Source organism: Tachyglossus aculeatus, chromosome 2, assembly GCF_015852505.1.
Source record: "Tachyglossus aculeatus isolate mTacAcu1 chromosome 2, mTacAcu1.pri, whole genome shotgun sequence".
NCBI classification, from domain to species: domain Eukaryota; kingdom Metazoa; phylum Chordata; class Mammalia; order Monotremata; family Tachyglossidae; genus Tachyglossus; species Tachyglossus aculeatus.
In genome coordinates, this window is record NC_052067.1 from 81,263,757 (window position 1) to 81,290,874 (window position 27,118).

General features: G+C 43.1%; 1 protein-coding gene across 3 annotated transcripts in view; it reads right to left on the reverse strand.

Moving 5' to 3' along the window:
- The window catches only part of PDE7B (phosphodiesterase 7B), a 457,009-nt gene that overhangs the window by 22,910 nt on the left and 406,981 nt on the right, over positions 1-27,118 (reverse strand). For all 3 annotated transcript variants that reach the window (XM_038740710.1, XM_038740716.1, XM_038740725.1), the window contains one exon: positions 24,221-24,352. In XM_038740710.1, the coding sequence (XP_038596638.1) occupies positions 24,221-24,352 (132 nt within the window). The remainder of the gene's footprint in view (positions 1-24,220; positions 24,353-27,118) is intronic.

The window sequence follows — 27,118 nt, forward strand, 5'->3', positions numbered from 1 at the left end:
CGTATTTATTGAGCGCTTACTGTGTGCAGAGCACTGGACTAGGCGCTTGGGAAGTCCAAGTAATCACTTAAATACCACTAAAAAAGTCCCCCATATCTCAGCCTCCCTAGGGTTAACATAAAAAATAAATATTGGCGAGGAGCAGAGAATCAAGTTTTGGGGGCAGAAAAACCAATCAATCAATCCATCGTATTTATTGAGCGCTTACTGTGTGCAGAGCACCGTACTAAGCGCTTGGGAAGTACAAGTTGGCAACATATAGAGACAGTCCCTACCCAACAGTGGGCTCACAGTCTAAAAGGGGGAGACAGAGAACAAAACCAAACATACTAACAAAATAAAATAAATAGAATAGATATGTACAAGTAAAATAAATAAATAAATAAATAGAGTAATAAATATGTACAGACATATATACATATATACAGGTGCTGTGGGGAAGGGAAGGAGGTAAGATGGGGGGATGGAGAGGGGGACGCGAGTAAGGGAGCAGATAGGGAGGTAGTTTCATGACAATGATTAGATGTAACATCAGGCAAAGGGTTTACGTATACAGTAAATGTATATAGCATTTACATATATAGTGTATTTGAATGTTTGTCCCTCTAGACTGTGAGCTTGTTGTGGGCAGAGAGTGTGCCTTTTTATTTTTATACTGCCAAGCACTTAGCATAGTGCTCTGCACACAGTGAGTGCTCAATAAATGTTACCAACTGAATGAATGTAGGTCATAGGCCCAGACTGCTGTAACTCCCACCTCTTTCCTCTCCCCCTCCCCATCCCCCCGCCTTACCTCCTTCCCCTCCCCACAGCACCTGTATATATGTATATATGTTTGTACATATTTATTACTCTATTTATTTATTTTACTTGTACATATCTATTCTATTTATTTTATTTTGTTAATATGTTTTGTTTTGTTCTCTGTCTCCCCCTTCTAGACTGTGAGCCCACTGTTGGGTAGGGACTGTCTCTATATGTTGCCAATTTGTACTTCCCAAGCGCTTAGTACAGTGCTCTGCACACAGTAAGCGCTCAATAAATACGATTGAATGAATGAATGTAGGGGGAGACAGACAATAAAACAAAACATGTGGACAGGTGTCAAGTCATCAGAACAAATAGAAATAAAGCTAGATGCACCACATTAACAAAATAAATAGAATAGTAAATATGTACAAGTAAAATAAATAGAGTAATAAATCCATACAAAAAGATACAAGTGCTGTGGGGAGGGGAAGGAGGTAGGGCGGGGGGGGATCAATCAATCAATCGTATTTATTGAGCGCTTACTGTGTGCAGAGCACTGTACTAAGCGCTTGGGAAGTACAAGTTGGCAACATATAGAGACAGTCCCTACCCAACAGTGGGCTCACAGTCTAGAAGGGGGAGACAGAGAACAAAACCAAACATATCAACAAAATAAAATAAATAGAATAGATATGTACAAGTAAAATAAATAGAGTAATAAATATGTACAAACATATATACATATATACAGGTGCTGTGGGGAAGGGAAGGAGGTAAGACGGGGGCGATGGAGAGGGGGACGAGGGGGAGAGGAAGGAGGGGGCTCAGTCTGGGAAGGCCTCCTGGAGGAGGTGAGCTCTCAGTAGGGCCTTGAAGGGAGGAAGAGAGGAAGGGAGGAAGGGATGGGGAGGAGGAGAGGAAAAAGAGGGTTCAGTCTGGGATTCAGGAGTCTTCTTCTTTTGTCCATCTCTCAAACCAGCTCTGCTGGCATAGCTGTCACATCTGACTTCTGCAGCAGTCTCGTGAATATCACCAGTGCTTGGCACATAGTAAGCGCTTAACAAATGCCATCATCATTATTATAATTATTATTATATCTAACACCAAATGGGAAGCAGTGTGGCCTAATGGATAGAACACAGTCCAGGGGGTCAGAAGGACCCGGGTTTTAATCCTGTCTCGGCCACTTGCCTGCTGTCTGACCTTGGGAAAGTCACTTCACTTCTTCATGCCTCAGCTACCTCATCTGTAAAATGGAGATTAAGACTGTGAGCCCCATATGGGACATCGTTAGTTTGCACTTAATACAGCACCTGGACCATAGTAAGCGCTTAATAAGTACTATTTTTAAAAATGGCAGAAGAAGATCACAAACAAAGTGGTTCTAGAATAAAATTAGTCCACCAGCATCAGAGCAGGGCCCACCAACCACATCACAAGTTTATCGGGGAAGAGAATAGATGACTAAAGGACCTCTAAGCAACTCTTGAAGTCGTATACAGGGTGGACCAAAAATGCCGTGCTTTGAAGATACGATGATGCAGAGCAAGGAATGAATGGAGGACAGCAGAAGATGGAGCCATCTGGCACAGAATGATTAGAAGTGGGGTCATTCTCTTGGGGCAGATGTCTTTAGAAGTAGCTACCTCAGAGTTTAGTACAGTGACTGGGCACATAATAAGCACTTCATAAGTACCATAAAAAAAAGAAATGAGAGCAACATAAAGAGGGCGAAAGAGAAGCAATATTACACACTGTAGGTAGCAAATGCACATGTTCAGTAGAGACCTTTCATTCATTCATTCATTCATTCGTATTTATTGAGCACTTACCATGTGCAAAATACTGTACCAAGCTCTTGGGAGAGTACAATATAACAAAAAACAAACACATTCCCTACCCACAACGAGATTACAGTCTATAGGGGGAGATAGACATTAATATAAATCAATTAATAAATGGCACGTATGTGACATGTACTGGACGTGGAAGGGAGTATTGATCCTGCATCATTTATCGGCCACACTCACCACACTGAAAATGGAGCAGCGTGGCTTAGTGGAAAGAGCCCGGGCTTGGGAGTCAGAGGTCATGGGTTAGAATTCCGGCTCTGCCACTTAGCTGTGTGACTGTGGACAAGTCACTTCAATTCTCTGTGCCTCTGTTCCCTCATCTGTAAAATGGGGATTAAGACTGTGAGCCCCACGTGGGACAACCTGATCACCTTGTATCCTCCCCAGCACTTAGAACAGTGCTCAGCACATAGTAAGCGCTTAACAAATGTAATTATTATTATAATTATAATAATAATAATTATTATACTATAATAATTATTATTATTATTACTCTCTCCGACATTGGGGTTGCCTTCAGACCTGAATGGGAGCTAAATACACTGTACTCTTTCTGTGCACCAAAGGTGCCTGTGTGGTCTGAACTACAGCAGCGAAAGCATCCAACATATAACCAAGGAAGAATTCATTCACATAACGGAACATTTTCAGGAATGCATAGATGCTTTTGGAGGTCAAACAAATTACCTCCAGGCTGCAGGACAAAATTCCCAGGGGAAAAAGCTAAACAAATGAATGAATATAAGATAATGGGTCCAGGCGTGTTTGCAAACATTGAGCAAACATTTGCAAACATTGGTTGGAATTCTTTTAAGAACATTAAATAAGAACATTCCCCTCCAGACTGTAAGCTTGTTGTGGTCAGGAAATGTGCCTGTTTATTGTACAGTACTCCCCAAGCACTTAGCATAGCGCTCTGCACACAGTAAGTGCTCAATAAATATGATTAAATGAATGGATGATGGGTTATTTTCAAGTAACAGATGAGCCATCTTGATACCACAGCTCTGTATCTCATGAATTTTTACTTGCAAATCCATGTAAATGTATTTGGATCTGAGCATCATCATGTATACTTCTAAACTGGCTAAAGCACTGCTAGAAAACTTAATGGTAAATGACATCGGCTCCATGTTGAATGAAAGAAGAGTATTTGGAAGATTGCCTCAAGGATCGTGATTGCTGTCCGCCTGCTTTAACTTCCTCATTAGTAATCTGGGAACAGGACATTTGGGAAGCTCGCATATAAAATTAAATGTGAGGACTGGCTAATTTTTGAAGAGACCTTTGTGGGTCAGAAATCTGGCAAAGACCACAGAGCATGAAAAGGCCACAGTACCCAATCCCAGAGGAGACCAAAGCCAGGATGCAATAGCAACAATAATTTGGGCTGATCTTTTTGGGGTGGTGTTGGGGGGGTGTAGTTTGCAATTTGAAAGAGCTAATTTGCCTCCCAAAAGCCTAAATTACAACCTGAGATTAGATTTCTCATTACAGAGAACCAGCCTATCAATACCTGGGCAAGACCGAGAAAGATGATTTGGATTAACAATGTGGCCTGAAATCCCCAGGGGTGGGAGTGGTCATGAACACATGGCACAGACCTTGGGTCATACAGCAAGGGCTTGGGAGTCAGAAGGTCACGGGTTCTAATCCCGGCTCTGTGTGGCCTTGGGCAAATAATCACAACTTCTCTGTGCCTCAGTCAGCTCATCTGTAAAATGGGGATTAAGACTGTGAGCCCCTTGGGGGACAGGAACTGGGTCCAATCCCCCCTATCTTACCTCCTTCCCTTCCCCACAGCACCTGTATATATGTATATATGTTTGTACATATTTATTACTCTATTTATTTTACTTGTACATATCTATTCTATTTATTTTATTTTGTTAGTATGTTTGGTTTTGTTCTCTGTCTCCCCCTTTTAGACTGTGAGTCCACTGTTGGGTAGGGACTGTCTCTATATGTTGCCAATTTGTACTTCCCAAGCGCTTAGTACAGTGCTCTGCACATAGTAAGCGCTCAATAAATACGATTGATGATGATGATGATGATTGGCTTGTATCCACCCCAGCGTTTATTATTATTATTATTATTATTATTACTGTTATTCACCATACTGTTTGGAGCTGTGGACCAGCCATGAAATGCATGAATCCCTTTCTTTGACTCATGGGTCGCGAAAGTGTAGGAAAGATGCTGTGATTGCTGAGAACTAATGCAAGAATCACTGGGGGCTAGAAATGGGAAATATTTCCCATTAAGGAATTAAGGAAATGGGAAATATTTTGAATAAGCAGCATGGCCAGGTGGAAAGAGCATGGGCCTGAGAGTCGGAGGACCTGGGTTCTAATCCCGGCTCTGCTAATTGCTTGCTGTGTGATCTTGGGCAAGTCACTTGACTTCTCTGTGCCTCAGTTTCCTCAACTGTAGAATGGGGATACACTACCTGGTCTCCCTCCTCCTTAGTCTGTGAGCCCCGTGCAGGACGGGAATTGTGTCCAACCTGATTAACATATATCTACCTCAATGCTTAGAACAATGTTTGAAGCAGAATAAGCGCTTAACAAATACCATAAAAAAGATAACACTCTGGAATAGTAAAACAATAAGGGAAAGATTATCTATAGAAATCCAAAGCAAAGGTGTTCATTTGCTGTGATTTTTTAATAACGTGAAGAAACAATAGGAAAATAATTCAAGCCATTAAGAAATAATTTCTCGACAAATTCAAGGCTTAAATTCTTGACAGATCCTGTGTTAAAGGAAATTTGCATAATAATAATAGTGATTGTATTTGTTAAGCGCTTACTATGTGCCAAGCACTGTTCTAAGCGCTGACCATCACAAAGGCCATGGTGACTGCCCTAGACATGGCAGTGATTGTGACTGTTCCACTCTGAGCCGTGAAGAGCTCAAACCTCTTCTCCTCTAGTCACAATGTCCTACTGCTTTTTAATTTTTATTTTACGTATTTATCCACATCCTGGGCCTTTATGTTGTTTTAAGGTTTTCATTTCATTTTTCTTTATGTGTTTTGCCAGTCCCTTCTCCTCCTTTTTTTCTTAATAATTACGGCAATTTTAAGCACTTACACTGGATTAGACACACACAGTCCCTGTCCCGCATCTGAGTTCATAATCAATTAATCAATCATATTTATGATCTTATAAATGCATTTTCTTATATTAAACCCAGTCCCCATTTTCCTTCTGACTGATAATTAGATGTCCAATCTGATTATCCTGTATCTAATAATAATAACAGTAATAATTATGGTATTTGTTAAGCACGTAACTATGTGCCAGGCACTGTACTAAGCGCTGGTGTGAATACAAGCAAATTGGGTTGGATATAGTCCCTGTCCCACATGGGGCTCACAGTTTCAATCCCCATTTTACATAGGAGGTAACTGAGGCCCAGAGAAGAGAAGTGACTTGCCCAAGGTCACACAGCAGACAAGTGCACTTAGTCTTAGTCCTTATTCACAGCATCCTAGTACTTAGTACAGGGCTTGGCACAGAGTAAGTATTTAACAAACACCACAATTATATTATTATTATTATTTTATAAATAAGGACACTGAGACCCAGAGAGGTTAATAATAATAATAATAATAATAATAATAATGGCATTTATTAAGCACTTACTATGTGCAAAGCACTGTTCTAAGTGCTGGGGAGGTTACAACGGGATCAGGTTGTCCCACGGGGGGCTCCCAGTCTTAATCCCCATTTTACAGATGAGGTAACTGAGGGCCCAGAGAAGTTAAGTGACTTGCCCAAGGTCACACAGCAGACATGTGGCAGAGCGGGGATTCGAACCCCTGACCTCTTGACTCCAAAGCCCGGGTTCTTTCGAACTGAGCCATGCTAGTGACTTTCCCAAGGTTATACAGCAGATCGCTGACAGATCAAGGACTGAAACCCAGAATTTTTGATTTCTAACCCAGTCCTCTTCACACCTATCCAGCCCCTGATTTCTTCTACATTCACACCAACCTAGGCTGTTTACTCCTATTCACTGGCCTCTTCACCCCCAAGGCCCCAAGGACAATTCAACCATATTCTCAGGATTCCCCTAAACACTAGACTCTTCACTCTCAAAGACTCAAGGACAATTCAATCATCTCCTCACTGTTCTCCTGAACATTGGCCTCAAGGCCCCAAGGACAATTCAACCATCTTCTCAGGATTCCCCTAAACACTGGACTCTTCAGTCTCAAAGACCCAAGGACAATTCAATCATCTCCTCAGTGTTCTCCTGAACATTGGCCTCAAGGCCCCAAGGACAATTCAACCACCTTCTCAGGATTCCCCTAAACACTGGACTCTTCACTCTCAAAGACCCAAGGACAATTCAATCATCTCCTCAGTGTTCTCCTGAACATTGGCCTCAAGGCCCCAAGGACAATTCAACCACCTTCTCAGGATTCCCCTAAACACTGGACTCTTCACTCTCAAAGACCCAAGGACAATTCAATCATCTCCTCAGTGTTCTCCTGAACACTGGCCTCAAGGCCCCAAGGACAATTCAACCATCCCCTGTGGATATCACCGGATTAAGTTGCTACTGTTGTCTTTTACCTCACAGACCCCACCATGACCTCTCAACGACCACCCATTCTCAGCCCATCCTAGTGCTCCCCTCCCACCTCACCTTCCTCGCCCATGAGCCCCATGTTGGACAGTGTCTGTGCCCAACCCAATTTCCTTGTATCCACCCCAGCACTTTAGTGCCTGGCACTCAATAAGTGCTTAACAAATACCACAATTATTATTATTATTAGACTGTGAGTCCTTTGAGGGCCAGGGAGTGTGTCTAATAATCATCCGCATATTCTTTCCCCGTGCTTAGTACACTGCTCTGCACACAGAAAGCTCTGAATCTTACTAATACTAGGCCCAATTTGACCAATGGCATGTGCACACTGTCTCTATATGTTGCCAACTTGTACTTCCCAAGCGCTTAGTACAGTGCTCTGCACACAGTAAGCACTCAATAAATACGACTGATTGATTGATTGATCTAAGTTGCTGCAAATACTTGATGGCATGATTGGAAGAGCATTCCCTAATTCTCCAAAAGTAGTCTATTTAAAATGTAGACTGAAAACATGCTCTGTAGCAGTGAGTACACTCAAGTTTTTCAAGTAAACCAGAGAAAAATTTTTTTTGAAACACCTGAATTTGCAAAGCATTATGACTACATCCCTTACTATAAGTCACTGGGTATAAAGCAGCACCTTCCCTCCCAAATCCTCTCCTGCTCCTTACTTTCCCATCACGGCTGACAATACCTCCATCCTCCTGGACTACCAAATCCATAAAATTGGCATTATCCTTGACTCCTCTCTCTTTCAATTCTCACATTCTTCCTTCACAACACCTCCAGAATCTGCTCCTCCCTCTCCACTCTAGGGCTTAGTACAGTGTTCAAGTGCTCTGCACCCAATAAGTGCTCAATAAGCTCCACTGACTGATTGATTCAACCACTACCATGCTGATCCAAGAACTTGCAAGTCACTTAACTTCTCTGTGCCTCAGTTCCCTCTTCTGTAAAATGGGGATTAAGACTGTGAGCCCCACGTGGGACAACTTGATCACCTTGTAAACTCCTCAGCACTTAGAACAGTGCTTTGCACATAGTAAGTGCTTAATAAATGCCATTATTATTATTTACTTTAACTCTTCTCCCCCACCCCAGCCCCAATTATCCTCCTAGATATGAGGCTGGGTCCATCCGGACTGTAGGCTTGATGGGGGGTCGTGGGGTAGGGGGGGTGTCCACATTTCCTAGCCTTGACTTGGCTTGGTTCTGTCCAGGTTTGAACTCCCAGAATCTCAGCCCATTCAGGGCTCTGTTCCCAGAGAGTGGATAAAATTAAGCATAAATCCCCACTGCAGGATTACAAATCAATAGTATTTATTGAATACCCACACTACACAGAGCACTATACTAAGTGCTTGGGAGGGTGCAATAGAGTTACTAGACCTGATCCCTGTCTTTAAGAAGCTTACATTACAATAAGGATGACTGACACTAAAATAAATTACAGGTGAAGGAAGCAATAAAGTGTAAAGATGGATACATAAGTACTTCAGTGCTTAGGTGTTACGGAGGTGCTAAAATGGCAGTGGAGGGTGGACGGGGGTGGAAATAGCATGGGGAGATGAGAGCTTAGTCATGGAAGGCTTCCTGGGGGAAATGTAATCTTAGAAGGGTCTTGAAGATGGGGAGAGCATTGGTCTGACAGGCATGAAGGGATTGGGAGTTCTTAATAGCAGGGAAGGCATAAGCAAGAAGTTGACAGTGAGAGAGATAAGAACTAGGCAAAGTTGGCTTGAGAAAAAAGAAGCATGCCAGCTGGGGTGAAGTGGAAAACAGTGAGACTAAGTAGTGGGGAAAGAACTGAATTGAGCATCCTAAAGCCAGCAGCAAGAAGGGTTAGGGTTAGGAGATGAGGAGATGTGTTGGGTAACCAATGGAGGTTTCTGAGGAGTGGGAATACATGCTCAAAAAATTTTTAGATGATGTGGGCTGCAGACTGAAGTACAGACTGGAAAGGGAAGAGACTGAAGGCTGGACAGTCATTGAATAAGTGCTTTGCACATAGTAAGCGCTTAATAAATGCCATTATTATTATTATAAGCTGATGCAGTAGTCTAGTCAGTATATACAAGTGCCACACTGCTCGGCACTTAGTACAGTACCTGGCACTCAGTAAATGCTTGACAAATACAACAATTATTATTATTGTTATTAACACATTGTGTGCAGAGCATTCTGCTAAAACTCTGACTCCCCCAGAATTGATCCTTGTTCTGTGTTGCTGATTTTGTGGGCAGGGAACACGTCTACCAACACTCTTATATTGCATTCTTCCAAACTCTTAGTACAGTGCTCTGCACACAGTAAGCGCTCAATAAATCAGTTGATTGATTAATTCTCCGGGTAGTGTGCAAGGAAGTTGCTGGCAACTGCTGGGGAGGTACAGGGAGAGAGGCCAAGAAATGACTTTCCCCGAGGGCAGTGTGTAGAAGAGAAATAGACTGGATATAAGGTAATGCCATTAAGGTGGATGACCTCAGGAGTGACCCGGCAGTTCTAATTTTGGTCTAGAATTCGCGTGAAGAGATGATTGTATGTTCAGTCTGGTGGTAGCTTGCCTACGGCCTTCAAAATCAATCGGGAAATCTCTTGAGAACGGCCTTCCTGAAGTGCCTTGCTTCTGGGAGAGCCGGAGTGGCAAAAATGAAAAATAGGGGGAAGTGAGAAGGCCAGACTGGAATGTCCTAAGTAAAACAGTGGAGTTGGTGTTTCGGGTGAAGGTTTGAAAAAGCTCAGTGCTTGCTTTACTGTGATAGATCTGCCTTGGCTCTGAAGTCTTTGGCAAAGGGCAAGGAAGAATCAGAAGGGATGAAAGCTTCCAGGTCTCTCCCTAGGGGAAGGTCCACTCGATACCTCAGTTGTATATCTACTCCTTTGCCGGGAAATGTCTACAAACATAACAGCATTTGTCAGTTTCTGTGAACTGATAAAATCAGGTCAAAACTCAGGATCAAAGCTCCTTCGCAGGTGTTGAAGGGAATGGACAGCTTAGCTTTTCTCCAGTCAGATGCTTCAGTTCTTTCCCCTCAATGTGTTGGCTGCCCACAACCCTGAGCAACTATCCATGTCCTCCTCATCTGAAAGTTTTCCATCACCTACTGCTGACACTTCCAAATAGCTGACCAGAAGTCCCTGGATCTTGCTTTCCAAACACACATTAATTTTTTATAATGGTATCCCTTAAGCACTTACTATGTGCCTGGCACTGTACTAAGTGCCGGGGTAGATACAAGCTAATCGGGTTGGACACAGTCCCTGTCCCACATGAGGCTCACAGTCTTAATTCCCATTTTACAGACGAGGTAACTGAAGTACAGAGAAGTGACTTGCCCAAGGTCATACAGCAGACAAATGGCAGAGCCGGAATTAGAAGCCAGGTCCTTCTGAACCCCAGGCCCATGCTCTATCCACTAGGACTTGCTGCCTCTCCTAATGATCAAATTAATAATTAATTTTATAAATTAAAAATTATAAATAAAAAGTAAAAACATTAAAAGAATTCTTCGTTATTGAGGAATCACCCCCCTGGATCTCACAGCATGGCTCGAAGCCAGAAGTCAGCTGCCTTTTTGTGCAGAAAAAGCAATCATTTTGCAACCGATCAGTCTTTGAAAGGGAAAAGAATGAGCAAAGTAGGATGCTTCTCTCTGGGACTCGCAGTTGGTGGGCAGGAGGGTAATATCTGCTCTCTGTCTCTCCCTTCTGGACTGTGAGCCCATTGTTGGGTAGGGACCGTCTCTATGTGTTGCCGACTTGTACTTCCCAAGTGCTTAGTACAGTGCTCTGCACACAGTAAGCGCTCAATAAATACGACTGAATGAATGAACGAATTGCGCTGTGGACACTCTCGTTTGGGCAGAGAAACAGCATGGCCTAATGATAAAAGCACGGGCCTGAGAATCAGAGGACCTGGATTCTAATTCCCATTCCACCACTCGTCTGCTGTATGACCTTGGGCAAGTCACTGCTCTGTTTCTCAGTTACCTTGTTTGTAAAATGGGGATTAAGTCTGTGAGCCCCACGTGGGACACGGATTGGGTCCAACCTGATTGTCTTGTACCTACCTCAGTGCTTAGTACAGTACCTGGCATATGGTAAGCACTTAACAAATACCACAATTGTTATTATTATCTACCCCAGCCCTTATTATGGTGTCTGACACATAGTAAGCAGTTAACAAATACCATTAAAAAAAAAAGAATGAATGCATTTTTAACAAGCGTGTCAGCTATCGCGTGAGGCACCTATGTAGTCTGGATGCTTCTTCTGATCACCCTCCAGACTATAAACTCTCCCCTCTAGACTGTAAGCTCGTTGTGGGCAGGGAATGTATTTGTTGTTGTACTGTACTCTCCCGAGCGCTTAGCACAGTGCTCTGAACAAAGAAAGCCCTCAATAAATACGATTGAATGAATGAATGACCTGCAATAGCGGCTTCTCCCACTGACATTGGACACAGTCAAAACTGCCTCAGAATGTCCCCGATCCAATCTTTTCTCCCTTCTGGATGAGAATGAAAATGTTCCAAGGATAAATTCTAATTGATATTTATGAGCTGTTACACTTCATAAATGCTCTTTTCCTGTCACTGATTATGTTAACAGAATTGCCTGGTGTCTGCTGTTGTAAACCCATCAGTATTTGCCAAAGAAGATGGAGTGAGCAAAGAATGAGAACCTAAAAGTATAAAGAGAAAAAGGAGGGGGTTAAAACTAAAGCCCAACTCCCGTTAGGGCAATGCTGTAAGACCGCAGGAAAAAAATCATAATCACTTCAAAGGCTACCAGCAATCAATCAATCAATGGTGTTTATCGAGCACTTACTGTGTGCAGAGCACTGTGCTAAGGGTCTGCGAGAGTACGCTACAATGGAGTCGGTAGGCATACCAACTCTGTCACCTGTAGAAGGACAAATGGAAACTAAAGCTGCAAAAACTTTCATATACGTGCATATATATAAGAAGCAGCGTGGCAGAGAGGACAGAACACAGGCCTGAGAGTCAGAAGGTCATGAGTTCTAATCCCGGCTCTGTCGCTTGTCTATTGTGTGGCCTTGGGCAAGTCATTTTACTTCTCTGGACCTCAGCGCCTCATCCATAAAATGGGGATTGAGACTGTGAGCCCCGCGTGGGACTGTGTCCAACCTGATTTGTTTGGATCTACCCCAGTGCTTAGTACAGTGCCTGGCACATAATAAGCGCTTAACAAGTACCATAACTATGTGCATACGCATTTACATGTCACTTTGCTAGGACCTGAGTTGCAGAAGCAGTCATGAAAGCAGATTCCTTCTGGATAAGGACCACAAGCCCCTGGCTTCGGTAAAACTTTTCTTAAATCACCTGAAATGATAGCAGCCACTTTTCCTTTCCTTTCCTTCAACGTTTCCAGAAAAGATGATTCCTCAGACCGTAAATACAACCTACTCCAAACCTATTTATGGCCTTTACACTTACTGTTTGAGGAATTTTGGTCATATTAAAGTTTAAAGGATGAATGCCCTCCTTTCAAGATTTCACTGCATTAAGCATTTCATTTCTGCTATAACTAAAACCCAAATGGTTTATGAAAACCCTCTTAATTGACTCTGAATCCCCATAAGTTCTGATTCACGACACCCTCTGGGAACAAAACAACTTTTTATTTGGGAATACAACTTAGACTTTTCATGAAATACTATCAATTTACATTTTTTAAGGCTAATAGCAAGAAGACGTAGCTTTCCTTCCATGTGAAGTGAAATCTTTGATACCATTAGGGCAGGATTTTCTCTGACAGTGTCAACCCTAAAGGGTTCTATTTATTTGGTGCTTTCTTTTGAGGTCAGGAAGGATAATGATGATAATTGAATCAGAGTGTACCAACTGGAATCAGAGTTAATTACAACTTTTAAATGTCAGGTGACCCAGGAGGAAAAATACCGCATAGAGAACCCCCTCTGCTTTCATGTTTTCATTGCCCAGGGGAGTCAGAGGCGAAGACTTTGCTAGATAATAAAGTCGGAGGTGGTCTCCCTAACAAACCACAATAATCCCAGAGGCTTCCTGGATCTTAGTAAGATAATAATAATAATAATAATAATAATAATAATAATAATAATAATGGCACTTATTCTCCCCCTTCTAGACTGTGAGCCCACTGTTAGGTAGGGACTGTATATGTTGCCAACTTGTACTTCCCAAGCACTTAGTACAGTGCTCTGCACACAGTAAGCGCTCAATAAATATGACTGATTGATTGATTGATTAGGCACTTACTATGTGCAAAGCACTGTTCTAAGCACTGGGGAGGTTACAAGATGATCAGGTTGTCCCACGGGGGGCTCACAGTCTTAATCCCCATTTTACAGATGAGGTAACTAAGGCGCAGAGAAGTTGTGACTTGCCCAAAATCACACAGCTGGCAACTGGTGGAGCGGGATTTGAATCCATGACCTCTGACTCCAAAGCCCATGCTCTTTCCACTGAGCCACGCTGCTTCTCAAACAGTGCTTTGCACATAGTAAGCGCTTAACAAATGTCATTATTATTATTATTATTATTAAATAGCTAATAGTAAGATGTTCCAGTCTATATAGGATGAGTTCCCTGATCCCTGAAAGAGACCTTGGCCATTTACAGAGTAAAAAACCTAGCAATCCTGAATGTTGGGCCAGTTGTGCAAGCTACCAGTTTTGAAGCCCTCAACCAGAGAAGCTGTGACCTGAACCTCAGAGAGAAGCAGCGTAGCTTACTGGTTAGAGCATGGGCCTGGTAATCAAAAAGACCTGTGTTCTAATCCCAGCTCTGCCACATCTGCTGTGTGACCCTGGGCAAGTCACTTCGCTTCTCTGAGCCCTCAGTTCCCTCATCTTTAAAATGTGGATGAAGGGTGTGAGCCCCATGTGGGACACTGATTACCTCATATCTACCCCAGTGCTTAGAACAGTGTTTGGCACATAGTAAGCGCTTAGCAAAGACCATAATTATAATTATTACCTCAAGCTGCCAAAGACAGGATTCTAATTTCAGCTCGGAGATCACGCAAGTGTGCAGATGGGCAAGGAGGGAAAGTGGTTCACAAGGAGAAAACTCTCACACATCCAGTGGGTACTTTGTTACTTTTTTCTGGAATGATCCCATCAGAGTGAAAGGATAGGTGATTTGTGAGATAGTGCTAGGGATGCTGATTAAGAAAGCTTCACTGTAACATGGAGGATGGAGGAGCACTTTGTTAAAGCATGGCAGGCCTGGCTCTACTTCTTTCTTCCCCTCTAAGGTCTCGGTCCCTGACCTTGGAGCCACGGAGTAGCATTGTCAGTCAGCCAGTCAATCATATTTATTGAGCGCTTATTGTGTGCAGAGCACTTTACTAAGCGCTTGGGTTAGTATGGTATAACAATATAACAGACACATCCCCTGCCCACAATGAGTTTTCAGTCTAGAAGGGGAGTCAGACGTTAATATAAATAAATAAATTATAGATACGTACATCAGTGCTTTAGGACTGGGGGAGGGTGAATAAAGGGAGCAAGTGAGGGTGATGCAGAAGGGAGTGGAGAAGAGGAAAGGAGGGCTTGGTCAGGAAAAGCCTCTTGGAGGAGATGTGCCTTCAAAAAGGTTTTGAACTGGGGAGAGCAATTGTCTGTCAGATATGAGGAGGGAAGACTTTTCAGGAAGAGGCAGGATGTGGGTGAGAAGTTGGTGGTGAGATAGATGAGATCGAGTTATAGTGAGAAGGTTAGCATTAAAGGAGCCAAGTGTGGCACGCTGTAGTAGTAGAAGTAGTAGTAGTAACATGAATGATCATCAGGTGCAGTGCACTGCACTGAACTTGGAAAGTTCAAAACAGAAGAGACATGTTCCCTGGCCATTAAAAGTTTATTCTCTAATTGAGGGAGGCAGGCAAGAAAATATTTACAGAGTAATCCAAGTAGGCAACTGAATGGACAATTAAATGCCACATATACAAAAGTGCTGAGGTTGGGAAGCAATGTGTACATTAGTGCCGGGGATTGTTGGTGGGTTTCTACAACTTGGGAGATAATTGGGGAAGGTTGAGCTTTTAGGTGGGGAGAGCTGTGATCTGTTAGATTTGGGGAGGAGGGAGTTCTGAGGTAGGGAAATTGCCTGGGTGAAGGGCTGGAGGGGAGAGAGAGGGTTAGCTCGGGATGAAGGAAGTGAACTAAGTGGGGAGTAGCAGGGGAGGAGAACCGATATGTAAGATGGAGGGCAAGGTGATGGAGAGCCTTGAAGCCGAGCGTGAGGAGCTTTGCTGGATGCAGAGAAGGTTTTGAAGAGTGGCTAGATTTGTGACAAGTGACAGTTGGAGATGATGACCCATGCAGTGGTGTGCGGAATAGATTGGACAGCGGGGAGAGGCTGGAGGCAGGGAGACCTGCAAGGAGACTGACTGTGATATCACTAGAGCTTGGATCTTATTTACCTACTAATGGTTAAAGGAATGAATGAGAACAAGTATGAGAAACAGTGTGGCTCAATGGAAAGAGCCCGGGCTTGGGAGTCAGAGGTCATGGGTTCTAATCCCAGCTCCGCCACTCGTCTGCCATGTGACCTTGGCCAAGTCACTTCACTTTTCTGGGTCTCAGTTACCTCATCTGTAAAACGGGGATTAAGACTGAGAGCCCCTTGTGGGACAGGGACTGTGCCCAACCTGGCATTTGTATCTACCCCAGACCTTAGTATAGTACCCGGCACATAGTAAGCGCTTAACAAATACCACAATTATTACTATGCTGCAGGAGAAACAAAGAAGTAGAAAACAGAATCCAAGAGATTTCCAAGGGAGATGGGGAGAGTGCGGTTGGGAGGCATCATGTGTCCCAAAACCTTCTATAAAGCTGTGACGCCTGAGCCTAATGACAGAAGACAAGTTGGGTTTCTCAAACAATTTCTAAACAGTACATGGTAATGTCAACATTAAGTGGAAAGACAGGGCATCACTAATGAAACTGAAGCATGTAACAGCCCACCAACTCTACACATCACAAGCAACCTCAGGAGGAGCATCATGTGGGATTGGGACAGCGGAGCAAATAACAGTAATAATAATAATAATAATAGTATTTGTTAAGCATGCCTCGTATTGCTCTAAGCGCTGGGTTAGTTACAAGCTAATCAAATTGGAAACAGTCCATGTCCCACATTGGGCTCACAGTCTTAATCCCCATTTTACAGATGAGGGAACTGAGGCACAGAAAAGTTAAGTGACTTGCCCAAGTTCACACAGCAGACAAGTGGCAGAGTCAGAATTAGAACCCACGACCAGAAGGACTCCCAGATATCTTAAAGGCGTAGTGAAGAGCAATCTCAAACAACTGGAATTACAGCAAACTGCTGAGAGGGAACTGCAGCAGGCAGTCGGCCTAGCAGGAGGCATTCAGAGAGGTGCTCCTCAAAACAGAGACTCCTGGAAGACAGGAATACTAAGGGGGAAAAGGCACTAGCAAGGAAAAAGACTCCCTTTCCATGTGTGGAGCATGGAAGGAAATGTCAGGCACATGTAGGTCTTTTCAGTCATATCAAGCCATCATTCACAGCAACAATTTAGGATGTGAAAAACCGATAACAAGGTGCTTTCTGAGGGATAGTATTTTTAAGCTGGATATAACCTTATAAAACCTATCTCATCTGTACAAGTTAAATAGCCGATCTGGAGCTGAATTACATGACTAGATGCTATTCTTAGTCCATCTTAGGCTGTTCAGTGGTTTATCCTAGTAACAGAGCCCAGGTGGTGGATAAAATTGATGCTTTTCATTTTTCTTTTACCCATCCCAACCCACCATAGACTCGGAAGAACTTCCAGTTCTTCCTAAATAAATCAATTAATGGTATTTATTGAGCTCTCACTGGGTGCAGAGCACTGTGCTAAGCACTTGGGAGAACATAGTTTGTAAACACAATCCCTCCCTAATGGAGCTCGAGGACACCAGAGAAGCAGTCTGCATGTGTTGTTGATGTAATTGCTGTTTAACTATGAACCCTCAAAAGCTGATTCAGTCTGAGGGAGACTGAGTGAGAAATGCTAAAAATGGGAACATCACTCAAAGTAGGCCTTCATCCTTTGGACCCTGGCTTCCGAAAGGAAGGATGGTGTCACTGAAAGGAGATTCTTATCTGTCCAACTAAAAGGGCCAAGAGAGCAAATGGAAAAGGATACTCTGATGGGCTGAACAAAGGACACTTTTGAAGAAAAAGGGGCAAATCACCTTGGCTCTCAGTCTTTATTTGGGGGAGCATGTGGGGAAGAGAGAGGTTTCCTTTATGGTCATTAGGGGCTCTCTATGACCTCAATCCATCCTTTCCTCTCTGCCTTTCCTGCAGCTCCGGGCTAATAGTTCTGGCCACATGAATCAATCAAAAAAACCCATTCAATCAATCAATAGTGTTTTTTGAACATTTACTGTGTACAGAGCACGTACTAAGCGCTTGGAAGAGTACACTAGTACACGGAGTTGGCAGACACGTTCCCTGCCCACAGTCTAGAGGGGGAGGCAGATACTACTTTGTATAAATCACAGATATAATTTTGATATTTGTCAAGCACTTACTGAGTGCTAGGCACTGTACCATGTGTCTGTTTATTGTTATGTTGTACTCTCCCAAGCCCCTGGTACAGTGCTTTGCACATAGTAACCACACAATAAAAATGATTGAATGAATGAATGAATACTAAGCACTGGGGTGGATGCAAAATAATCAGTCCCACATGGGTCTCACAGTCTAAGTGGGAGTAAGTCAATCAGTCAATCTTATTAATTGAGTGCTTACTGTGTGCATAGCACTGTACTAAGTGCTTGGGAGAATGCAATACAACCATATAATAATATAATAATAATAATTGGCATTTGTTAAGCGCTTACTATGTGCAAAGCACTGTTCTAAGCGCTGGGGAGGATACAGGGTACAGGATAACAGACATATTCCCTTCCCACAATGAGCTTACAGTTTAGAAGAATAGGTATTGAATTCCCATTTTACAGATGAGGGAATAATAATAATAATAATAACTATGATACTTGTTAAGTGCTTACTAGGTGCCCAGAACTGTTCTAAGCATTGGAGTAAATACAGATGAATTAGGTTGGACACTGTCCTTGTCCCACATGGACTTAGAGTAGCCAACTTGCCCAAAGTCACACAGCAGACAGTTGATGAAGCCGGGATAAGAACCCAGGTCCTTTGACTCCCAGGCGCAAGTTCTTTTCACTAGGACACCCTGTTTCCCAAATACAAAAGTGTTTTGGGGCCGAGAATAGGGTAAATAAAGGGTGTCAATCTAAGTGGAAGGGTGATGCAGAAGGGATGGGAGAAGAGGAAATCAGGGCCGTGTCGGGAAAGGCCTCTTGGAGGAAATGTGGAGAGAGAGAGGGAGGGGAGCGTGCTCTGAGGAGGGTGGAATGGGGCTAACATCGGTGCAGAAGTCTCTCTTTTTCCCACCTTGACCTGGCTGTCGTGAAGGAAAATTCAGTTCAGGCCACTGAGAAAACCTCCTCGCCAAGGCATTTTTCTCTGCCTGATTCCCATGAAAGGAACCTCAGAAATTCACAGTGTTTAAGGATGGGAAGCAAAGCCAAGACTCAATCACGCAAAAACCCCAAACTGCCACTGACCCTCCTGCATCATTTATTTTTTCAAACTTGGTTGAGCTCATCGTCTGTGCAATAGATTTTTGTGTTTCTTGGATTTGAGACACCCCAGGGCTCCAATCCCTTCTTAGCTTCACTATACAAGCTGGGAGGAGGAACTCTGTAGGCTGCTCATGCTATGGTATAGAGAAGTGGTTGTCTCTAAATGGTGAAGACTAGAATCTGGGACTATCAGCTTCTTATGGAAGAAATATGTTCTTAACGAAAGAGCTTGGTGAGCAATAGAACATGGTTTGGGTGGATGCCGTGCATGATGATGATGATGATGGTTAAGCATACAAGGTGCCGGGCACTGTTCTAAACGGTGGGGTGTGTACAAGCTAATCAGGTTGGACAGAGTCCCTGTCCCACATTGAGCTCACAGTCTTAATCCCCATTTTACAGATGAGGTAACTGAGGCGCAGAGAAGTTAACTTGCCCAAGATCAGACAGCAGATAAGTGGCGAAGCTGGGAATAGAACCCATGTCCTTCCGACTCTCAAGTCCATGCTCTATCCATCCGTCCACACGGCTTCTCATCATACCACACCGGCATGTTTGACAGAGAAGCAAGATCAAGGCCTGACGTTTTTGTCAGGCTGGTGCTAACTGTTGCAGTTTTAACCACCACAAATAATAATAATAATAATGATAATAGCATTTGTTAAGTGCTCACTGTGTGCAAGGCACTGTTCTAAGCACTGAGGAGGTTACAAGGTGATCAGGTTGTTCCAAGGGGGGCTCACAGCCTTAATCCCCATTTTACAGATGAGGGAACTGAGGCCCAGAGAAGTTAAGTGACTTGCCCAAAGTCACACAGCTGACAATTGGTGGCACCGGGATTTGAACCCGTGACCTCTGACTCTAAAACCCGGGCTCTTTCCACTGAGCCACGCTGGTAAAGACCATAATATTCTTTCATAGAGCTTCATTTGGTTGTAAAACCTAGCAATCCCGGAAATATTCTTTCCAACAGGAAATACTATGGCAAGGTGGACTGCTTTTGAAATCAACTTGCTCAACATCATTCATGAAAACACAGGCATTCATTCAATCGCATTTACTGAGCACTTGCTGTGTGCAGAAAACTGTACTAAGCACTTGGGAGAGTACAATACAGCAAAAAACAGATACATTCCCTGCCTACAGCAAGCTTACAGCCAGATAAATGCACTTTCAGAGAACACCCAGCAGTTTCAAAAGCAAACAAACATGCCAGTGTGATTCTTATTTCAGCTGTCCTTTAATAAAGACAAAGAAATGTCTCTGGCTTGGCAAAGTAATTACAGCACCCTGAATTGCAGATACTGAAGGAAGTTAATTACTTGAGTGAGCCAATCTGCCCAAGACAGTTACCAAGACTAAAAATACTTTATAGTCTTAAAGCTTAGTCTGGTCTCATTTAATTAAAAAGCAAAACAAAAAACTACACATTCATTCATTCATTCATTCAATCGTATTTATTGAGCGCTTACTGTGTGCAGAGCACTGTACTAAGTGCTTGGGAAGTACAAGTTGGCAACATATAAAGACGGTCCCTACCCAACAGTGGGCTCACAGTCTAGAAGGGGGAGAATTGTGTGTGTGTGTGTCTGTGTGTCTGTGTGTGTATGTATCTAGGCTTGAACACACAAGTGTATACATGCGCATACACACGAATGTACACACATGCAAATACATACACATTCCATTCAACCACCAAGTGAGTTTTTGTAACCATCCCTCTCAGTAATGTGTCTACCAACTCTGTTATCTCATACACCCCCAAGCACTTAGTTCAGTGCTCTCACACAGTAAGCGCTCAATAAATTCCATTGACTGATTGATCACAGACGACAAGTTGTTATTACTTGACATTAAGGGATGTTAGTTTCCTTTCTTGTGTATCCCAAATACGTATCACAGACCTTTGACTCAAATAGGCCCCAAAGTTGGCTACTAATTTGTCTCAAATAAAATCTGATTTAGTATCAAACATCCTTCTGACTGTTCATTATAATAATAATAATAATAACAATGATGGCATTTGTTAAGCGCTTACTATGTGCAAAACACTGTTCTAAGCGCTGGGGGGGATACAAGGTGATCAGATTGTCCCACGTGGGGCTCACAGTCTTCATCCCCATTTTACAGATGAGGGAACTGAGGCCCAGAGAAGTTAAGTGACTTGCCCAAAGTCACACAGCTGACAATTGGCAGATCCGGGATTTGAACCCATGACCATCATCAGGTGCGGATTTCGAACCTATGTCTCCTCCCTTTCTTTGTAATATTTTGTGCTCTCTGTAGCTTTCCTGCTCCCTAAAAGGGCTGTCTGAGACGGGCAGGGTCCAGTCTGAGAGTCAACAAGCATTTTTTTAGGGCCTATGTGGACAATTCCAGGTACCCCCCAAGGGCTGTGAATTCTCTTCCAGTGCTTAGCTCAGTGCTCTGCACACAGTAAGTGCTTAATACTACTATTATTTCTACTAGGCTATAAACAATGATCAAGGGTTTTTCCCTTATCAGCAACCCCCTTATTCCTGGAAGTTTCTGTGCTCCCCCCAAATTAGCTAAAAAACAGCTAAATTACCTGGGGAAAAGTTGTCCTTGATACATCAGGTGAACCTTACTATGTATAAGGGAAAGAAACTAACAGGCCACAAGCTAGACTCAAGCACCCCAAGGTCAGGACTCTGTCTTCTTTAACTGGATGCTTCCCCACGCCAGCTCAGTGTTCTGCAAGTGTCTACCAACTCTGCTATAGTGTGCTCTCCCAAGCGCTTAGTATAGTGCTCTGCACAAAACAAGCGCTCAATAAATACAATGGATTGATTGCAGCTAGTAATTAAACTCAAACTATCGATCAGTGGTATTGAGTGCTTACTGTGTGCAGAGCACTGTACTAAGCTCTTGGGAGAATAGAATATTTTCCCCAGGTAATTTAGCTGTTTTTTTAGCTAATTTTGGTTGGTAGAGAGGTTCCCAGCCCACAACTGAGAGGGAGTGAATGTATCTCTAAATTGCAGGTTCTTGCCCAGCCTCCAGCCCTTCCCAGGGACCCTGTAACAGCTCTTTCAGCACTCGAGTTTCCCCTGAACAGAGATCCAATTAATCTGGCATCGATGACTCTCTTGTATATATGTGGTGGTTTGGTTAAAGTCAAGGAATGTGTCTATTATATTGTTAAATTGTTGAAATAATTAGAATTAAGGCACTTGTTAAGCCCCTACTATGTGCCAAGCCCTGTTGTAAGTGCTGGGGTAGATACAAGTTAATCAGGTTGGACACAGTCCCTGCCCTAAATGGAGCTCACAGTCTAATCCCCATTTTATAGATGAGGTAACCGAAGGCCAAAGAAGTTAAGTGACTTGCACAAGGTCACACACCAGGCATGTGGCGGAGCTGGAATTAGAACCCAGGTCCTTCTGACTTCCAGGCTATCCACTATCCACTAAATATATGCTGCTTGTACTCTCCCAAGTGCTTAGTACAGTGCTCTGCACACAGTAAGCACTTAATAGATACCATTGATGGACTGACATCACCTTCAAGAGGTCTTCTCTGATTAAGCCCTCTTTTCCCCATCTCCCTTTCCCTTCTGTTGTCATCTATGACACACAAATTCGTGAAGCATTCCATATTTTTCTATTTATTTCATTTGGTTTCTATGTTTTGTTTTGTTGTCTGTCTCCCCCTTCTAGACTGTGAGCCTGTTGTTGGGTAGGGACCGTCTCTATATGTTGCCAACTTGTACTTCCCAAGTGCTTAGTACAGTGCTCTGCACACAGTAAGCACTCAATAAATATGATTGAATGAATGAATGAATGACTTTGACTCTGTGACTCTTTGGGCATTTGAGATGTTCCCCACTCTCAACCCCAAAGCACTTATGTACATACCTTTAAATTATATATTACAAATTATATATTTACTGATATTAATGTCTTTCTCCCCCCTAAGCTCATTATTGGCAGGGAATGTGTCTGCTAATTCTGTTTTAGTGTACTCTCCCAAGCATTTAGTACTGTGCTCTGCACATAGTAAGTGTGCAATAAACACCACTGTCTGATTGATTGTTAATGAGAGCAGAAGCCCAATTGAGAATCAGGGTACCATCCTTTGAAGTCATGTTACTCCTGATATTTTAGATTTTAACTCTGAACTAGAATTCTTCAGGCCACCTGGTTGCAATTTGGCCTCATTTGCCCAGGGTTGGCTGGTCACACCCTAGAACTTCCTCAAGAGAGATGACATGGAATCGAATTCTGTGAATCGAATGGCTTTTCAGAAGACCTTAGAGAGATTTTGTGATGTTCAGGCCTCGGGATGTGATTCTGGATAAGGATGGACCTGGGAAGGATGGAAAAGGGGTGTTTCAGAGGATAACCCTAGGATATTTATTGATTCAGTTAAGCCAGGAAGTTGGGGCTGCTTCTAGGCAAACATGAGGACATGGGAGGAGAACTGGAACACCTTCTGGAAAGGACAAGGGATTTTTTTTTCCGGGACCCCCTAAAGCCTAGGAGACTGTTAAGGACACAGATACCTGGAGGGGAGGAGGCGTCATTTTGTACCCTGCACCGTCACTGTCAGACCTCCTGCGGTCATTACTCTCCAGATGGGCAACAATTATGATCTTAGATGGTAGATGGATAGGAACTAATCTAAGGAATTTGCCTGTTTATTGTTATATTGTACTCTCCCAATGAATGAATGAATACTTTGGCCCCAATTTGAAACGGACCCAAATCCACTGCGTGAACTTGGGCAAGTCACTTCACTTCTCTATGACTCAGTTACCTGATCTGTAAAACGGGGATTAAAATTTTGAGCCCTATGTAGGACAGGGACTGTGTCCAACGCACTTATCTTGTATTTACCCAGCGTTTAGTACAGTACCTGGCACATAGTGAGTGCTTAACAAATACCGTTAAAATCAAATCCCCACAGATGGTCCTCTCTCTCTCTGGGGATGATTTGAGCCAGACTGGATTTGCTGGGATCTCTTGAGATGACGTGGTCTGGAACCCCACCCTGGAAGCAGCATGGCTTAGTGGATAGAGCACGGGACCAGGAGTCAGAAGGACCTGGGTTCCAATTCCAGCTCCACCACCTGTCTGCTGTGTGACTTTGGGCAAGCCCCTTCACTTCTCTGTGCCTCAGTTACCTCATCTGTAAAAAATGGGGATTAAGAGTGTAAGCCCAGTGTGGGACAGGGACTGTGTCCAACGTGAATCTACCCAAGCTCATGGTACATAATATGCACTTAAATACCATTATTATTATTATTATTATTATTAGTTTTAACTAGTTCAGAATCAGATCAAGTGGTAGAGGGAGTATGTGAGGAGAGAGCTCTGTGCTCTTTTCCACGCTGGATGGCCAAGCTTTCTTACCTGATATAAACTGGCAAGGTGGTGGTTGGTTTTGATCAAAAACGGCTGGTTGACCCCAGGGTGGTCTACATCGTGGGCTGCAGCAGCCAGCAGGCCGAGCATAATGTCCAGTGGTGTGAGGAAACTGGCGAGCTGTTGAAACACCAGTTGTCGGAGATTTACCAGATTGTCAATACGAGAACATCGGCATTTGTTTTACTAAAGCAAACCGCGTGAACCATCATGAGATCATCCTGTACGGGTATTAGAAAATGAAGTAGATCTTCATCCTGTGTGAATTTACGGGAATTTGGGGAACGATGAGGGGTTTCAGTAGGTAGGAACTAAGAGCAGAATATGTAACCTTGTAAACTAATAATCTGGAGTTCTCAGTCACCCAGGGTCTGTGGGTTAGCCTGGTCCTGCTTTTCTCTTAACCCCTTCTTCCTGGACCACAGCTTAGGGCTGCTAGAATCTTCTCCAGATGGTGGACAGATATGGGGAGAAGAGGTGAATCTTCAATTCTCCTTTCCATCTCAGGAGGTTGACACTGATGGCTAAAATAAAGGTTTTTGCAGGCCACTAAGAACCGTCACTGTTTCAGAGAGTTAAATGACTGAAGCAAGTGTGGCCTACTGGAAAAAGGATAAGATTGCAACTCAGCTGCGCTGTGTTCTAATCCTGACTCTTCCAGTTACCTGCTCTGTGACCCTGGGCAAGTCACTTAACTTCTCCATGTCTCAGTTTCCTAAACTGTGAAATTCCTAAACTGTGGGATTCAATACCTGTTCTCCTTCTTATTTAGGTCGTGAGCCCCCTGTGAGACAGGGACTGTGCCTGACCTGATTGCCTTGCATCTACTCCAGCACTCATAACAGTGCTTGACACATAGTAAATGCTTAACAATTATTATTATAATTATTATAATTATTCATCATCATCATCATCATCATCATCATCATCATCAATCGTATTTATTGAGCGCTTACTGTGTGCAGAGCACTGTACTAAGCGCTTGGGAAGTACAAGTTGGCAACATATAGAGACAATCCCTACCCAACAGTGGGCTCACAGTCTAAAAGGGGGAGAATTTATGTATATGACAATTGGTGGAGTCCACTCCATCTGTAAAGAAAAAGATCCTCCACTTGTACTTCTCTTTTTCATTTTGTATACTGATGAAGCTACTTCAGAAGAAATGGAGGATGAAGCGTAGACTGTCTTTATGTATACAATTAACAGCTTGGAACATATATAAGCACCTTGGACAAGATTCTCTGAAAAACTAGTTTCTGTCAAAGCTTAACAGTTTTTTTCTGGGTCATATTTGGTAAATTACAGCCTTTACAGTCCATATACTCTGGTGAACTGGAAGTGTTTGTGCCTCACAGATGAGCAAGCACTTCATATCCTCAATACTTTTGAAAGGAGTCTTAATCCAGAGTATTTCAGGGCTTTAGTGGTTAGTATGAAACATTAAGGTAGGGTGAATTAGGGAGGCTTGAATTCGTAAATTGTTCCAAGATTATTTTATTTAAAGGGCATGTGAACCAACTTCTGCTTAATATTTAAACCTTCCCATCAGTCAATCAGTAGCCAATTGGAAAAAGCAGAAGCCCGGGAGTCAGAGGACCTGGGTTCTATCCCTGCACTGCCACTTACCTGCTGTTTGACCTTGGACAAATCACTAATCTTCTACGCGCCTGTCTCCTCAAACATAAAATGGGGATTCAATAATTGTTCTCTTTCCTACTTAGACTGTGAGACCCAAATGAGACAGGGACTGTGTCCGATCTGATTAATTTGTATCTACCTCAGCGATTAGAACAGGACTTGGTATATAGTTAATGCTTAAATTCGTTCATTCATATTTACTGAGTGCTTACTGTGTGCAGAGCACTGTACTAAAGGCTTGGGAGAGTACAATATAATAATAAACAGACACAATCCCAGCCCACAAGGAGCTTAGAGTCTAGAGATTGGGAGACAGATATCAACACAAATAAATCAATTACAGATATGCACAGAAACGCCGGGAGTGGGGAAGAACAGAGGGAGCAAGTCAGGGTGATGCAGAAGGCAGTGGGAGTAGGGGAAATGGGGGATTTAGTCTGGGAAGGCATCTTGGAGGAGATGTGCCTTCAACAAATACCATTACTATTATTTTATTGGTATGTTAGATGCTTACTATGAGCCTCGCACTATGATATGGGCTGGGATAGATACAAGACAATCAGGTTAGGCACAACTTCTATCCCACACTGGGCTCACTGTCTAAGAAGGAGAAAAACAGACACTAGGGCAGAGTATTTATTGAGCCCTTACTCAGGGTAGGTATACAATGTACTAAGCCCTTGGAAGAGTAAAATAGAGAAAGGTTTGTCCTGAGTATATCAGCGGGCCATTTGGTCAAAGCTCTCTAATGCTTACTATAACTCAGATCCATTATCAGTCATTTTTCTAGCTGTAAATTAAACTTGAATCTTATGTGAATCCACATTCTGTGTGGAAATTAGGAGCCCTGAAGCAAAATCCATTTCTAGCATGGCTAATTATTGTGGTGTTGAGTGTTTACTGTGTGCCAAGCACTGTACTAAGTGCTAAAATAGATACAAAATAATCAGATTGGGCACATTCTTAGTCCCACATGGGGCTCACAGTTTAAGGGAAGGGAGAACAGGTATTTAATCCCCATTTTACAAATGAGGAAACTGAGGCAGAGAAACATGAAGGGACTTGCCCAAGGTCACACAGCAGGCAAATGGTGGGGCCGAAATTGGAACCCGGGTCTTCGCTGACTCCGAAGACCATGCTCTTCCCATTCCTGGGCCATGTTGCTTCCCAAGGTTGAACACGTTCCTTCATGCCTAAAGAAATCATGAGCTCTCAGTGACAACCAACTGGCAGGGAGTCATTCTT